The 18,449-nt window shown below is 35.6% G+C and overlaps 1 protein-coding gene across 1 annotated transcript; it reads right to left on the minus strand.

Annotated features, from left to right (window-relative positions):
* Positions 1-4,891: 4,891 nt before the first annotated feature.
* LOC120338772 (beta-1,4-galactosyltransferase 7-like) lies at positions 4,892-8,609 on the minus strand. Its single transcript, XM_039406717.2, has 6 exons — positions 8,105-8,609; positions 7,672-7,798; positions 6,368-6,466; positions 5,918-6,001; positions 5,475-5,579; positions 4,892-5,254 (listed from the first exon to the last, which is right to left on the minus strand). Exons 1-6 carry the CDS (start codon positions 8,461-8,463, stop codon positions 5,090-5,092), a joined length of 939 nt encoding a protein of 312 aa, XP_039262651.2. The 5' UTR covers positions 8,464-8,609; the 3' UTR covers positions 4,892-5,089.
* Positions 8,610-18,449: the final 9,840 nt, after the last annotated feature.

The following is an 18,449-nucleotide window of genomic DNA, read 5'->3' on the forward strand; positions in this document are numbered from 1 at the left end:
AATAAACCTGATTTTCCCGATACGCACGGCTAGTTCGACTCAATAGCATTGAAAATACATCCGGCGAATACATTCATACTCCTTCCCGCTCATTTGCACAATATTACAAAAGAAAATGATCAGACGTGGGGTTTTTTTCTTTGAAAAGTATTACATAACATTTTTAGGTAGGCTAACTACCATATCATTGCAAATACAAAAGTTTAGTCTTTTTGATAATTCTCTAAACTACTATATATGCCTGTATTCATCTTAATAGTTATTTGTTGCATTCTTCATTTCAATCGAATTATTCAAAGTCGAATATTTCTACTCAAATTCAAATCTAAAATCCAATTCAGTGCTAGGAGATCCAACATTTTGATTAATAAGCTTCAACTGATACGCATTGCTGATCAATTCATCGCTGAAGACACAAACATTAGTGACAGAACTATAAATCTATATATTGCTCTCAATAGCCCATATTGTCATAAGATTAATTAATAACTAATAGGATTTATAGTGTGCTTTTGAATGTGTTTGCATTATTATTCCGATGTTTAAAACTAAATTGCAAGTGATCCAATGTTTTTTTTATCAGCATCAATCTCCTACTGAAGCAGAAAATGTCATCATGTGTATTAATTCTGCGATACTCGAACGGTAATTCGGAGCTCGAACGCCCAAATGCGCAGCCAAATGAGATGACGCCACCCGAACCGTACAGGTTGAGGACTTTTCGGAATTCAGGGCTTTTTTGCCGTTGACAATGACTGCAAAGGAAAGTAGCGATAAAAGGGAAGAGATGAGGAAAACAGTGAGAACGACAATCGAGTTGAAGAATAAAATGTGAAATACAAGAATGATGTTCGAGTGTCTGATCTTGTCTTTCTTACAGTATGACAATTGACAAGGCGTGGCGAAGTCTGCTATTTCCACATTTTTGAAAAATAAGGAGAAGATAAAGAAGCTAATGTTGCGCAACTAGTGACAGCGTGGACACGAAGCGTACATACTAGACCACTGGAGACATTTTGAGGTGGGCCACAGACCAATTATAAATAAGGGTTGTTGATTGAATTAATTGATTCGTTTACAAAATCAGCTTCACATATTTTGTAAAAACAAGATATCTATTTGCAAAACATGCTTCGCCGTTAAAACGCATTGTGACTCAACAAACACATTCTACGGCGTGATGACTGTAGAAGGGGAATAGCAATTTCAATAGTAGCGTATATCGAAACATGGGAATCAGACATCAGTTGAATGGCAAAACGAAAGTTCATCAAAAATTACATTCCATATAGATTCCATCTTCTCCTGAAAACTGTGAAGTAAAAGGACAGTGTGTTTTATGCTATAAAGTTCATGGACATCATTCATTGAGACCATCAAAATTCAAACTTTATCTGAAAGCAGGGTTTTCCATATCGATGCAAATCAAAACAGAGGCTCGGAACCCACCAAAAATTAATGTATTCGTTGATAATGTTCAGCATCAGTTAACCCACTAATAGTCAGTTGAATAAAAATCCATTCGGAAAACTCTTTTCTATAATAAAAAACTTAGTGGGCCACAGAACTTTCGCGCAACAAAAAGTGGGCCACGAACGAAAAAAGGTTGAGAACAACTGTACTAGACTAATACATACTAGACATACCTACTGGACCAATTGCTTTGAACTCATAAAAGAAAGCCAATACTTTTTATTGGACACGTAATGGACATGACAATCGTTTCAAAATTTTGTTGTATTGTTATTTGCCTCCATCATTTTTAAAAAAATCACTTTTCTCTTCGAATACTGGACCAATTGCTTTGAAATATTCAGTGGTTGAAGATAAAATTTTTCCCCAGAAGGCTATTACTTTTATTCATTTTAAATATTTCTGTTAGCTCTGTGAGATTTGTTTTGGTTTGCTATGACGTCATTAAACGTTCTGCGGCCATCGGACGCCATTTTGTGTCCTACTGTACTGCTTCGCTTGGTGTGAATATATTTGTAGACTGTAATCTGACGGTACGGTAAACCGTACTGTACTGCGAACAGACGTGTCCATATATTTGGGCGTAGCTCTCTTGTTGGATATGCAATGGACCTTGCCCCGACCTTTGACCCCCCAAAAAATTATTCCTATACTGTACCATTGCAAAATTTTCGGGGCTATTTTAAGAGTGCTTTTGCGAGTTGGCGCATGTAAATTGAGTTATGTGTTTCAAACTATCATTATGATTCATCGCATACAACAATCTGTTTTTTAAAAGTACCAGTAAAGAATTTTAGCCTAGTCTATCACAGCTATTTCTACACTAATTTTTTATCACTGCAATTAAATTGAAACTTTTAGGAAGACAGATGGATCATTGAATTATCTGATTTATATTTCCGAAACACAACTGAAAACTAACAATGGAGTTCAAAAACGAGATGCCTCAGCTTTTGTTCATCGCCAATCTTCCATCCAAAAAAAAAATTCAAAGTGTTTGTAATCGTTTTATTAGAAGAGTTTTCCATAGAGGAAATCGAGAAAAAGTCAATGACCTATTCAAAGAGTATGGGCTACTACGAGTAGATGATTTAGCTAACTTCGAACTATGTACTATGGTGTTCTCTTTCTACATTGGAGAACTCCCGTCCAGTCTGAACAGCTTGTTCCGAGCAAATCCAAATTCAAACAGCAGAAATAAAGATAATTTTTTCATTCCATTCGTCAGTAAAAGTATTTTACAAGAATCAATTGTAGTATTTGGGCCAAAAGCTTGGAATTCCCTACCTAATGACATCAAAAAGTCAAAATTAAACTCAGAATTTCGTTCCAAACTCAAACAATATATATTGTCGTCATATTAGCAAATTTCTCTGCTTTGAACATATTATTGTCTTTGAGATTACTTTTTTAAGGTGAATTCAACACTGAAAAGGAGAACCGTACATGATTTTGATTGGACAACTATCAGGAACCGGTCGAAATCTTCAGTCGCCGTAGAACAGATGGCAATTTCAATAACTCCACAGGATACTTCACCCGGATTCAACATGAAACAATGGACTGATTCAATAACTAGCACACCATTCTAATTTCATCACCATGCTTAAATAATCAGACAAAGAAACAAAATTTAAATGTAGCAAACAATAGGGACAATGATCACTGTCAAAGTAGCATGCTGCTTTATTTAACTTCATTCCATTATTCTCGCCCAGCACCAAATTAAACAATCTCATTCCTTTCTTTATTCTAGGATATCATATTATTCAATTACATTATTGTTTTTATTTTATTATCAGCACTAAATCGAACAATCCTAACCCTTTCTTCATCACAGGATACCATATTTTATTATTATTTTAATTCAATTTGGAAATTCCATGACGTGGCAAAATGATACTCTTTATAATTTATTGTTCTCTATTTCAATATACTTTTATACCTTTGAATTTTCTGGCTGAAATGCGATCATGATAGGTTTTATGGAAATGCAACCTGAATATCCTTTTTTTGAATCCTGATCTTTTTTGGCGGTATTCAGAACTATAAAATACAAAGTACCTCGAAAAAGCGTATAACTTGACAGAACTTATTACATTGCATTTCCCCAAGCCTGGAAGGAACGCATTTTTGCTAGATTAGCCATTTATTACTTAAGGCACTCACCCTTGAGTGGTACATACCATATATGCACATTCTCCTATAAACTTGACTCTTTCTCCCATTTATAGTATGTGGTATCATTATTCGAGGGTGCTATATGTCCAAATTTTATACTTATGTATATATATATTATATTTCATGTTGTATTGTCTCTATTTATTGATGTTGTCTTGTCCTACCAACTCCTTTGTACAAACAGTTGGGCATACTCCACCGTTACCCATGTTGCCTAATCCACCCTCCTCGCACAACTGTCTGTATGAAGGACCATATTATACTTATTCGATTTATTGCATTTTATGCTTATCATAAGGGGTGTATGCCGCACGTTCATGTGTTTTAGGCCAGTATGGTCTTGTGTATACATCCCGTCTTCAATGTTGATATTTACTAACTCCTGTGTTTTTGCTTTTACGGGACGAATAAACATACATACAAACGAGGTAATGTTCACGACCACGCTCGAAAATCTGTCTGAGCGAGAAAAGTGACTGAGCGGATGCGAAAAGGGAGCATTGTTACGTCACTTTTTGCATCTTGCTGATTGGCCAAAGTCACGAAGTAAACAAGGAAGTCGATGGTTGGGGTTAAGGTTCATTTAAGAGTCCTGCTCCACACAAAGATATTTCTGTAACGCTTCGGCTTGACCAAAATCAGTTCTCCTCAGACAAGCAGTTCACAAGAACTATTTTTCGAAAATTTCCGGTGGCTCTATGGGATTCGTTTTTTTCTGTGTGCGAGGACGTCATCATGTTATGTATGCTTCGTGTCGCAGATGAATAACTCCGATTCTTTCTGGACTTGGAGCCTACCTAAGTCGAGTCGAGAAAATTTGAGAATAGGACTTGTGTTGAACCTATTTCGCCATGGCCTAAAATCCATAAAAAGTGGGTCAAAATGAGACCATAGTTATATGCTGACCCCCGGATGCAACAGTGACACACTTAACAATCTTCGTAAATTATGGACCCAATTCTTAGTTTCTTTGGTGGTGGGTCTTATGCTGTAACACTTTACGTTTTATATGTTGGTTAAACGCGATTACATTTATTTCGGGAGTCAGAACAAATTGTCAGCCATCAGGGCTAAATATAGCACGAGGTGAGAGTATGTGGTTCCCCTTATGACTAAGCTGTCTTAAAATTCCCAGTTTCGGCAAAAAAATCTAATCTAGTCATCGGCTGACGAAAGAAGCCGACTAAACTCTTGGTCCTCAAAATTCGCACTCGCCAAACAACAGAGAATGAGATAAGAATAAGTTAGAATAGCATAGATAAGTATACATTTCTTAGTTAGGCATAATATAAAAACATGATCTGTGGCACGGGAGAAGCCAAGAAAAAAATCTACAGTTACAGCAGCTTCAATAATTAAAAATATATGATAATATAAAATAAATGCTTGAAGTAATACTAAATATCTAAATTAATTTTGTGACGAACTATGATACTCATTTAGGCTTATCATGATCACACCAGGGTGTTTTAATGATATCACATAGTAACTCTACATTATACACTGTGACAGGAGCACCATCAATTGTTATATCTTTTTGTGAAGCTAGTTTGTATTGCACAGTATCAAAACCAGTTTCAGTATCTCTTTTGAATTGCACCTGAGTAAATAAAATGTTCACATTGTCTGAATTGAATAACTTAAATAAGTTTATTTTTCTCACCAACAAAAATTTTGTGAAAATTGGCACATATCACGTTAATATAATTATAAATGGACAGCCAATCTTCGAGAGAGTATTCAAGATGGTCGGGATTCCAAAATCCGTAATTGTGTAATAGTAAAAATGACTACATTATAAAAAATAGCTTCATATAAACCTGTTTTTGTGATCCATATCTTTTATAATCTCTTGGTCTCTTAACTTTATCGTGGATATGTTTGAAAGTGTTGTAACCAGTGGTGATTCCTGTTGGCCTGAGCAGCTGTAAAAGAATACAGAATTTTTTCTTGCCGACCATGCCATTCAACATACCGTAATACATAAATCATATTCACAAACACAGCCATTTTGGTAACATGGATACTATAACATGGAAACTATATAGTGCTAGAGTGGACAAAAAATACGCAAATATATGATTTAAGTGATATAAGATTCAAAACTAACAATATGGACTAATCACTAGGGCTTTGTAAACTGACTAATAGAATGCTGTTACAACAAAGTACAATATTCTTCATGAAAACATATACAAACAAAATGTCTATTAATTTGAGAAACAGCTCTATAAACTCTAAATTGCAGGAAGTAGTACAATACCTGTAAATTATTCTCTTTCATTCTCATAAAAAATTCATCATCTTCTCTCCCCCATCCCCAGAATATATTTGACATTCCTTTGCACTAAATAAGAGACAATATTATTCAATAATACAATGTGAAAGGAATACCGGTAAATATAAAATCTTTCTCGAGATTTTCAATATATTTCTTTTTATCTATATTATAACAAAAACATGACAGATCCTTGTTTTATAGACATATTTCCATTCACATTCTAATCTTTTCAGCCCTTACGGAACCAGAGAATGAACATCCATATAAATCTAATGGGTTCACTCAAAAATTAACTGATGATTGACCAAAACTAGACTTGTGAGAATATGGGAAGTGTAAAAAACTTTTAATCCCATACAAATGAAACTTACTTCACTACTTGTCTGAAATAAACAACCATTTATCTAACATTCCAAATTCATTGGAACTCACCAATGCAAAATCAGACATTTTCAACATTAATACTCCACCGACATATTTAGCATAATGATATATAGGATGGATGTCTGGAGATGCTAGATGATGTACCCCCTGTGAAATGTAGAGTAAATAAAACATTCAAAAATTTGACAAAGTATCAATAAAATACGTTGCCTAATATAATATCAGTTCAAATGATAGGTTAGTCAAAAAATAACTGAATCGACTTTTTAATTTTTTTTCAATACTTCGACCATAACATCAGGAATTAAGGACATTTATCACTATATAGTGGGCTAATAGAAATACAAACGAAAACATAGGTAGGAGACAAGCATGGCTGTGCTGCCGTAGGGGTCGTAGTTCAATATTCTACTGATAATGGAGTGGCAACAAATATGTAAATAAATATTTCTGACGGAATTTCATAGACCTCCAAGTTCCAACAGACAATTAAAGAATATATAATGGATAATACTGGATGATGTTTACGAATATATTTGTTTATTATATGTAACTATGTTCTATGATTATTATTTTTTCATCATTTATTTATTTTTACAAAACTGTTATGAATCCACAACGTGACCCTTTATAAAAAAAAAAAAAAAAAGACGGAACTGGATTTAAAATGTTTCTCAACCTGGAGTTGGAGTGGAAATTTTTGTCAATCCAAAGTCAGATTTACCTTTTAAATGACTTGAAGCGGGAGGCAAGTGCAAATTTTTCCAGACACAGCCCCAGAGACAAGAAACATTCAATACCGCCTATACCAGCGTTTCCCAAATTTATTGGGCCAGGGACCCTTGTTTTAGAATCTTATTTTTGACGAACCCACATTCTATGCTGTATAAATTCCTGTGCCTAACTGACGAGTAAGGATAATGTTTCATCTACATCACAATATTATGGTGTTCGATGAGATTGCTTTCGACTGCACAATTTATCAATTGTCGTAGCAATTTGTGATAAGCAAACTCATATGTCCAACTCTGTGGCAAGTCTTGACCTGTATTTTGTCATCAAATTGGTGAGAGATGAAAATGCAGTCTCACACATGTAGGTATTTTTAATTGCCCTCTCTGAAGGCAATTTTAGTCTGCAACGTTCCAACAAAAAAATGCAATGACTTTAAATCAATCTTTAAAGATTGATCAGACTCTTTGCATATCGTCGCGGACCCCCAGTGGTCCGGTCCGCAGACCCCACTTTGGGAAACCCTGGGCTAGACTGATCGATATTAAGTGTGAGCGACGTAAATATATGTAGGAATGCAAAGATAATAACTACCATAAGATGAAAAAAATTTACAAAACCTTTTCTGGAAAAGTGTACTTTAGATCAGGATTATTAGGTAGCAAATCAACATCATGCATCACCATATAATCACATTCACCTCTTGACTTGATAAAACCAATATTGATGAGAGAAGCACGGTTAAATCTATGATAAATGTAAAAAAAACAGAAGTTATGCTGAGAGTGAAATCAGAATCCACCCGATGTGAGATATTGATTAGACTATTGTACTAACCCCTTAATTTCAATGCAGCTTTAACCTTGTTACTAAACAGCCTATGGATAATAATAGGCAAAATCCAAATTGCCATTATAATGGCATAACAATGTATCACAGTATTTGATGATTGATGCAAGGCAACAGTAAAATTGTGAATGCATGACCAATTCAATAAAATGTAGTAGGGAGTCTATACAAAGATGGAAAGATATCATAAAAACATCAACTTACCTATGAATATCAACTTGATTAACAACAACAATTTTATGTCGAACACCTTGATTAGTTAAAAAAATGTGTATCCATGGTGCAAATTCCATTAACTCATCAAACCTTTCTCGAAAAGGAATAATAACGGCGAGCTTATGTGGGTTATTAGTATCGTCTGCTAACTCATGTGTATCATTTTTATGTATAGGGATATTGGGTATAAAAACGTCATTGTTCATAGCTTCACTTTCTTGAGAATGTAAAGGAACATTCCGAACTTCATCTTTTGTTTCTTTGCAATTGAAAAATAAGTGCATGCATGATATTATTGTTAATGTTAAACAGAGAAGAAGAAATCGGAGCATTGATATTCGTGCCATAGTTTATATTGATGTTACCCTTGTTCTTCAAGAAATATTCCATTGAGATGTCAAGATAACGTTCTCATTATATTATGTAAAATTATCTACACCTGTATGAAATTTGATTTGAATTCTTTCAATAGGTGGAGTAGATGATCATAATTGTGAGAAAATGAAAATGTGACAAAAAACTATCAATTTGATTTCAAACAACTGAATTGGTCCTTTAAGCTTGTCTTCTTTCTAAATTCCTCACATTTTTTATAGGTTCCATAATATGTATTATTCAATAATTGAATAACAGAATAACGAAACAATCTATATGTCCAATAGACTAAATAGCTTTCATTACCGCATTATGTATATCTTAGACACAGTTCATATCGTCTCCTAAAATTACAGAATGTTGGAAATACAGACCAAACAGATGCCATAAAAATGAGGTCATTCATAGCTATTTACATCAAAAACTCTCCCACCACAGTCAAATAAATTATTAGGAAACAAAAAAATGCTAATTTTTATTCAAATAGTACAGCAACACATTTAAATTTTGAGTTCCCACTATAACATATACTGATACCCTATATCCATTCAATGCAGTGTGGTAAAAATACTGAAATATCTTTTTATTGTTCAGCAGCATTTACGATTTCTTCAACTTCGGTCTGTCCTGAATATCCTACATTGATCTTCGGTCTTTATATTTGTCCAATCCGTTTTTTATGAAAAATCTTTGAATACACTCACTACATTTTTATGTGAAATCTATCTGTCTATAGCACCATGATTGCCTTCAATATCTTCTTTCACATATTTTTCTTCAGGAATATAGAGCCTATGAGATGGTAAGGTGTCCCCAACTTCTTTCATTTTATGCAACTTTTTATCAACATCTATTGCTGTTGATCTGGATTTAAAAGTTATATCCACTGTAGACTTGGACATTATCACAAATCCGTCCACTGAATCAAAAACAATACCAACTTCCTCAAATAAATTCCAAATATCTTCTCTTCGTATCATTTTTTTACCACCAAATTTTAGGGCCATACATTTTGACCTATCTAGAGTACTTCGTTCTTCCTCATCTTTTTTACAAGTATCTTCAGACATATTGTTCAAACTGCTTTTTAGATACTATTAACACAAGTCAAAAAATGCACATGATACTGTGATAATTATCAAACATTACACTCAATGTCAAGTACATTGCATGGTTCCAGGGTTTAGACATGATCATGTCTAATGTTATTCGTGCATTCAACCCATTGTTAAGATATAAATAAATAATATTCTTTCCCACTTGTGTTGTATTTATTCCGCATAAACATCGAAGTTAAGAGAAATGTAACTGTACTCAATTCAGGGTAAAGGAAAGTGGATATCGCATGTAGTCTAAATAAATATTGAGCCCGATAAATGCCTTGTACAGAATACCATGAAGAAAGGCAAGACATAGTCTATTCCATGAAAACAGTTTACGAAAATGGATGAAGGAATTGCCATTTGCCAACTTTCCCAGACCCCTGAAGATTCTCCCTAATCTTTACTTTAGCAGAATTTTGGATGCTTATTATACAAGTGTTTTAGAAAGTTAGCACCTACAGCCTGAGTAACATCCTCAAAACTATGATTTTTATTGAAATGTACAATCATGTGCAGATACTGGATACTGTACCGGTGGTAGCCAGTGTTGGGATTCAAATTTTTTGTCAGCCGGTTCCACCACAAAAGTCATATTTTTCAGCCGGTTCTGTTACAAAAAGTCATATTTTTTAGCAAATAAACCAGAAATGCTAACCGATTTGCTGATCTCATGAAATTCTGTGAGATGGTTCTATAGGAGCGGCTGAATCCCACCACTGCCGGTAGCTAATTTTTGAATTTTAGCCCAGTCTATCGCATCTTTATCGGGACTAATTTTTGATTATTGCAACTAAACTGAAGCTCATCCTGTCATCGGAGGAGATAATGACAGTTAAATTACTTCATTTACAACTAATTTTTGGAAACACAACTGAAAATTTACAAATAACATGCAAAACCGAGGCAATGCTTACAACCAAGCTTGAATATCTATATGTCTGAGCGAATGAAGTGTCTAAGCCAAGTGTTCTTCGGGTCTCATGTACTTTCTTACCTGAATAACTTCTAGTGGGCGTGGCGTAACAATTTTTGGATATATGATTCCTGACCCCCACCTGATGACGTCATCCAAAAATTACGTCACTGCGACGTCACAATAACGAAATACAGCTTGCCAAAGTATAGCGACGGTCACCCGTAATGGCGCCTACGAGTATGTCAACAAACTCAATACGTCAGCGACCTCTCTCTTATCGGGGTCGTTGTACAGAGCTCAAAATAAACAAGAATCACAAGCGACTAAATTGTCGCCAAGGAACGTTCACGATATCCCATTCTGACCAATTTCTGTCCAGCAATAGCTCATGTATCATGCTACAATCTGAAATAGAGCGTTATACGATACAACTCTAACCAAGGCTTTAGACAAGCAGAAAATACATGTTATTTTACGCAATGGTTGAAGTTGGGTACCACACACATAAAGACTTATTATTTTATGTCCAGCAATAGCTCATGTATTGTGCTACGATCTATTAATAGGGTGATATACGATACCGCTCTGAGCTAGGCTTTAGACAAACAGAAAGAACATTCAATTCACGCAATGATTGAGGTTAGGTGCCGCAGACATAAAGACTTGTTATTTAATATCCAGAGACTGATCATGTATTGGGCCACATTTTATTAATAGAACGTGGAACGCTTCACTCTATGCAAGGCTTTAGACAAGCAGAAACCGACATATTAATTTGCCTTAGCGCAATGGATGTAGTTTCTTACCTCGATAACTTATACTTATCTTAGCGTAACAATTTTTGCATATATCATTCCTGACCCTCACCTGACTTCGTCATCCAAAAATTACGTCAATGCGATGTCACAATAACGAAATCGAGCTTGCCCAATAATAGCGACCATAATGCAATCGTGATAAATACGCCTGTGTGTCCGGTATGGGTGTAGTTTCGTACCTCAATAACTTCTAGTTAACTTAGCGTAACAATTTTTGCACGTAATATTCCTGACCCTCACCTGATTTGATCATCAAAAAATTACGTCAATACGACGTCACAATAACGAAATAGAGCTTGCCTAGTAATAGCGACGATTACTGGTAATGCCACCTATGGATGTAGTTTCTTACCTCAATAACTTTTAATTATCTTAGCGTAACAATTTTTGCATATAACATTTCTGACCCTCACCTGACTTCATCATCCAAAAATTACGTCGCTTGCCTAATAATAGCGACCATAATACAATTGTGTTAAATACGCCTGTCTGTCCGCTATGGGTGTAGTTTCATACCTCAATACCTTCTATTAGGCTTAGCGTAACAATTTTTGCACGTAATATTCCTGACCCTCACCTGATTTAATCATCAAAAAATTACGTCAATACGACGTCACAATAACGAAATAGAGCTTGCCTAATAATAGCGACGATTACTGGTAATGCCACCTATGGATGTAGTTTCTTACCTCAATAACTTTTAATCATCTTAGCGTAACAATTTTTGCATATAACATTTCTGACCCTCACCTGACTTCATCATCCAAAAATTACGTCAATGCGACTACACAATAACGAAATAGAGCTTGCCTAATAATAGCGACCATAATGCAATTGTGTTAAATACGCCTGTCTGTCCGCTATGGGTGTAGTTTCGTACCTCAATAACTTCTATTAGGCTTAGCGTAACTATTTTTGCATATATCATTCCTGACCCTCACCTGACTTCGTCATCCAAAAAGTACGTCACAGAAACGTCACAATCACGAAATACGGCTTGCACAATAATAGCGACGATATTCGTAATGACACCTATGGATGTAGTTTCGTACCTCAATTACCTATAGTTAACTTAGCGTAACAATTTTTGCATATAATATTCCTGACCCTCACCTGACTTCGTCATCAAAAAATTACGACAATGCGACGTCACAGTAACAAAATAGAGCTGATGACCCGTAATGGCGTCTGCGACTACGTTAACAAACTCAGTGAGGGCAGCGGCCTCCCTACCACACACACATAAGGAGGGACTTGTTATTTTATGTCCAGCCATAGATCATGTATTGGGCTACAATATATTAATATGGCGTTACGCGATATCACTCTAAGCAGGGCTTTAGACAAGCAGAAACGGACATATTAATTTACGTTCACATTATGGGTGTATTTTGTATTGTGCCACCATTTATCAGTGAGGTTTATATTTTAATTTGTTTTTTGTAAACTATACATTTTGGATAAGATAGTCCGACAGAATCGGGCTTTAACATTGTTTTGGGACATAAAGTTTTTTTTTGTTGTTTAGATATAAATGTGACATATATAATGATACCCAGGTGGGTGTGGAGTAATGTTGAGCAATTTTTTTTAAGTGGATTTAAAGTATTCGGTCCAAGATGACGCACATCCTGAACCCTAACCTGGTAACCATACAGGTTGTGTTCAGGTTGTGCGCCATCTTGGTACAAATACTTCAAGAGCGCCTTTTTGTTAAAAACAATTATTTCATAACTACATGGTTTAGGTTTGCATACATAGTAACATTGAATCTCCTTACAATGTCAGAAATTCAATTTTAGTAGAATAAATGGTAGTTTATTTCACTAATACAAGCCAAGATCCATCGACAGCATCTAGCCACTTTCTATTGCGCTCTTCAAACTACATCTGGCATTTCGTTTTCCTAGTTTAAGCTTAGGGACTTGTGAAATATTTTATTAGTTGAATTGGATTGGAATATTTGACCTCGTCTTTCACTCCGAACAAGGCCATGTAATACCATCCACTGGTATCTAAAGATGTGTAACGTGTTTTCTTTTGGAAGAACCGCAACCTTTCAGTGCTGCATTGACTTTGGCAAAATTAATATATCCTTGTGGAGATAGAAGGTATGCGTATGCGAAACCGAGATGTGCACCTGTTATGCCAACATAGTTGAGTCAAACGTTTTGAATACTAGTACATCACACGCATTTTCCTGCGTGCTTCGGTTGTACGTGGTAACGCGCACATTTTTGCGCACATGCATCAAATTCCATTTGATTATTGAGCTATAGGTTTTTGACGAGCTTTTGTGTATGATTTCATTCCATAGAATTTGTATGCTGTTCTAAAGAATACTAGTTTCAGCTTTTTCATTCATTCAAACCGCGTGTTGAAAGTAAGTTTTGTAATATTGCGGGTTGGTTTCCAACATCCTTAAATCGGTGATGCCAGTAAATCTTTAATACAAAAAGATCAGTAACATCTGCAATAAAAACAGCAGTACCCACTCAAATGACAGCTAGGGGATGGATACTCTTAGTATCTGCTCCATCGCGTGCCTCTTACAGTCTTACCAGTTTACATGAGTGCCAATTGGTATCTAAGCTCAGCCAGAGACAAAAAGTTTCGGACTGCAGTTGGCGTGACAAAATGTTTTTAAATATATATTCTACAATAAGATTATTTGATTGCATACTACTGAAAGTTCCGCCTTATATGTCTTTTCCCATTGCACTATTCCTTTACTGATATTCGATAATATGACGCTCATCTGACATAGTTCTTAAAGTGTGTAGATGGGTACAATCTTTTCCACGCTGTTCAGATGGGAATGCGCGAATATATATAAGAATTGCTAATATTGGTTTGTAATGCGATGAAATCCCATCTTAGCATTTCTGCCTCTCGCAATTGCTGCGTATACTTATCGGAAGTTCTGTGGCGTGGTTATCAAATGAAAAAACAAACATGGGAGTATTTTTTCTACTTCTCTACTACTATCAAACCTTGACATTTTGTGAAAACTTTCTTCCATGCAACCTTTTTTGAAACATCCCCAACAACCACAATTACTTCTGTTATTAAACTTCCGAAACAAACACATAAAATCATCAACAGATGAATATCACCAAGTAGATATTGCTGAATTGATCTTTATTTTACCATTTTGCATGTAATTCTTTTTGGTAAACCTGTTATCTATCGTAAATACAGCACATTTGACAATGTTGTAGTGTGACTATTTTAGCCTCACATTTTTGATATTTGTAGTTAGAGCTCTTGGGGCTCTGTCAAACAAAGTTACATACAAAATATTGGTTGTAAATTGCAAAACATGATCATGTTGTTGGAATAACTTGGCATTTTACCACCCGTATATCATTCATTGTTGAGAATATTAATAAAATCATAAAATTTAAAAATCCGTTTTCGTGAAATTTTTGTTGTAGCTGAATTCCAGGGACAGCATGACAACAGGCAAGAGAAGCACGGTCGCCTCTTTTAGTTCATGACAGGGTTTCTTGAAAGGGGACCCCGTCCTCCTTGGAGGCGCTGATCGGTTATCTGGGAGCACGAACAAACAGATGGAAATGCGAATATATAATAACAATGTATTTTTATAGAAGAGAAGAAGCAAAAGTGTTGAGAGTCTTTGGTAGTTTGAAAAGCATTGGCATGGAACATAAGAATGAACTACATTCTTTCTCAGGGATATACTATAAAATGTAGCAATTTTCTCATTCTTGTTCTCGTGATATCATTATCTTTCACTGCGTCGTCGTGATCATTCCGCTGCATAACAATTCTCGCCAACAAATAATTGACTGTTCTCCACCGGGTATATATCCACTTGAACCACTGGCGACTACATTAGCAGGCTTGTACTGTTAATTGCAACAAAAAACGGGTATTTTGAAATAGTACTCTTTATTTTACGCGTATGTTTCGACAGTATTTCCATATACTGTATATGGGTCGCGACCCAAAGCTGGGCTCAACAAATACCTAGAAGGTATCGATTTCATTTCCTAGTAAATTTGGTGCTTGCGTAGTTTGTGCACCAAGATTACGCACAACCTGAACATAGTATTGTAACAGGTTATGGTTCAGGTTGTGCGTCATTATGATGCACAGGTTTGACAAAAAACACTAATACAAATATAGAGCCGTAAAAAAAGTGCTCAAGGCTGCAAACTCCACACCCATGTAGAAATGATGGGCAATGACCCCAAGATGAATAATCACAAATAAAAAAAACTTTATGTCTGAAATCAAAATTGGGCCAAAAAGGTCCCCTTATCTGCCGGACTAAGACTTTGGATCGACTTTGGATAATGAGAAACAGGCATATTAATTTACGGTCCCCCAATGAGTGTAGTGCCACATATACAAAGGCAAATATTTTACGGATCTTGACATTCTATCCCTATAGTCGGATTCGGAAGACTTTTGGCACAGGGTACTCAGATTCTCAAAAAGGACAATGAAAATATTTGAGACAGACGTGTGAATAATTATGCACTACTTTAATGTGTGCTGTATTTGTGATTTCCATTTTACTCCCATTTCTCTGCGCGACTATGACATAGCCATTTTACTTGTTCTGATTAAAATTTGGCTTTGTTTGGTGCCTATTCTACCGAAGGACAAACGTTTAGACATATTGGGTTCCTATACATAGCCGTTGCTATCATTGTATTTTTTTTTTTTTTTCGGAAGTTTGTCAGAAGATGCTTCTGTGCTGAGGAAATTGAATAGATCATTTCATAAACATCAAAAACGAAATTGACAATTACTCATATAATGTACCTATTGAGCTCATTGCTCATTACAATCATCCAATATGATTATAAGTTCTATTTAAAACGTAACGACAGATAGATGAGAGATGCATCCTGAAAATTAACTCAGGATTGTGAACGAATGCTTAATTATCGATTGCGCTTGAAGTCGAATCCATTCCAAATTTCAACAGTTACAAAATTGAAGAGCCTATAAATATGATCCTTTTTCACATTTCCCCTGAATTACTTGGAGATCAAATACTATACCACTTCCTCCACTATGTCAAATTTCTGTTAACCAATTTTAGCGAGCGAGTGTTCAAAGATCGGTATGAGAACAGAAAACATTTTTCTTAATATTTCGCTGTTAGTGAACCGCAAGATGAAAAACTTCTGGAAACATTGTAGTGGTATTAACATTTGAAGGATCTTAAGCCGATGGTTTTTGTTGTAAACGGGTACATCAAAGAAATGGATTTAGATATAGTCTATCTGGCGATCATCAGACCTAATTGGTACTTTTTCGGGGTTGATTTACCGTATTATTCTTCAGTTTATTAATACAGACTGCTAAATTAAATATAGAATGACGGGATTTCAATATTGCTTTTATTGCGAAATCAACTTGAAAATATAAATAGTTTTTGGGACAATAAAAAATATACGGTAATCCCACTACGTGTTAGAAAATGACTCTAACAGAGATGTATCAGAGAACTAGCAGGCGATAGTGCATGCAGGAAGGATCTTTAAATGAGGCGGGGTTAAAATTCGAAATTTCCGAATCAATCTCCGTGATTACATGCTTGTCTTACACTTGCACAGTGTGTCCCACATTCGAGACGATTGTCTTTCTTCCCGAACATTGAAAAAGTTGATTTTCAGCGTATAACGATTTATCTGTCTAGTAAAATTTATTTGTGTTCAACGTAACTCGAAATTGTATCGACTTACGGCAAAATGAAGTTATGGACATAGGAAACTACACGGACAACGTGAACTCAAATCAATATGTCCGCTTCTGCTTGTTTAAAGACTTGCTTGGAGTGATATCGTATACCGCCCTATTAGTAGATTGTAGCACATTACATAATCTATCGCTGGGCATAAAATAACAAATCTTTATGTGTGTGGTATCCAACTTCAACCATTGCGTGAATTAATATGTTCTTTCTGCTTGTCTAAAGCCTTACATAGAGTACTATCGTAAAACGCCCTAATAATAACTAACAGCTCAATGCATAACCTGTTGCTGGATATAAAATACCAAATCTTTAGGTGTGTATGGTCGTGAGGTGGCGGGCCTCGTTGAGTTTGTTAACATAATCGCCGACGCCATTGAGGGTGATCAGCTCTATTTCGTTATTGTGACGTCGCAGTGGCGTAATTTTTGGATGACGAAGTCAGGTGAGGGTCAGGAATGATATATGCAAAAATTGTTACGCTAAGTTAACTAGAAGTTATTGAGGTAAGAAACTACACCCATAGCGGACACACAGGCGTATTTAACACGATTGCATTATGGTCGCTATTATTAGGCAAGCTCTATTTCGTTATTGTGAATTCGCGTTGACGTAATTTTTGGATGACGAAGTCAGGGCAGGGTCAGGAATGATATATGCAAAAATTGTTACGCTAAGTTAACTAGAAGTTATTGAGGTAGGAAACTACATCCATAGGTGCCATTACGAATAACGTCGCTATTATTGGGCAAGCTCTATTTCGTTATTGTGACGTTGCAGTGACGTAATTATTGGATGACGAAGTCGGGTGAGGGTCAGGAATATTATATACAAAAATTGTTACGCTAAGCCTAATAGAAGTTATCGAGGTACGAAACTACACCCATAGCGGACACACAGGCGTATTTATCACGATTGCATTATGGTCGCTATTATTAGGCAAGCTCTATTTCGTTATTGTGAATCCGCATTGACGTAATCTTTGGATGACGAAGTCAAGGCAGGGTCAGGAATGATATATGCAAAAATTGTTACGCTAAGTTAACTAGAAGTTATTGAGGTAAGAAACTACACCCATAGCGGACACACAGGCGTATTTAACACGATTGCATTATGGTCGCTATTATTAGGCAAGCTCTATTTCGTTATTGTGAATTCGCGTTGACGTAATTTTTGGATGACGAAGTCAGGGCAGGGTCAGGAATGATATATGCAAAAATTGTTACGCTAAGTTAACTAGAAGTTATTGAGGTAGGAAACTACATCCATAGGTGCCATTACGAATAACGTCGCTATTATTGGGCAAGCTCTATTTCGTTATTGTGACGTTGCAGTGACGTAATTATTGGATGACGAAGTCGGGTGAGGGTCAGGAATATTATATACA

The sequence above is a fragment of the Styela clava genome, chromosome 9 (assembly GCF_964204865.1).
Source record: "Styela clava chromosome 9, kaStyClav1.hap1.2, whole genome shotgun sequence".
In the NCBI taxonomy this organism is placed as follows: Eukaryota; Metazoa; Chordata; class Ascidiacea; order Stolidobranchia; family Styelidae; genus Styela; species Styela clava.

Coding starts and splice junctions, on each gene's coding strand:
- LOC120338772 (XM_039406717.2), bottom strand. CDS start 8,463: ATGGCACGAATATCAATGCTCCGATTTCTTCTTCTCTGTTTAACATTA. Junction 6,467..7,671: donor AGTACACTTTTCCAGAAAAG/GTTTTGTAAATT, acceptor TACATTTCACAG/GGGGTACATCATCTAGCATC. Junction 5,580..5,917: donor TGAAAGAGAATAATTTACAG/GTATTGTACTAC, acceptor ATTCTTTTACAG/CTGCTCAGGCCAACAGGAAT.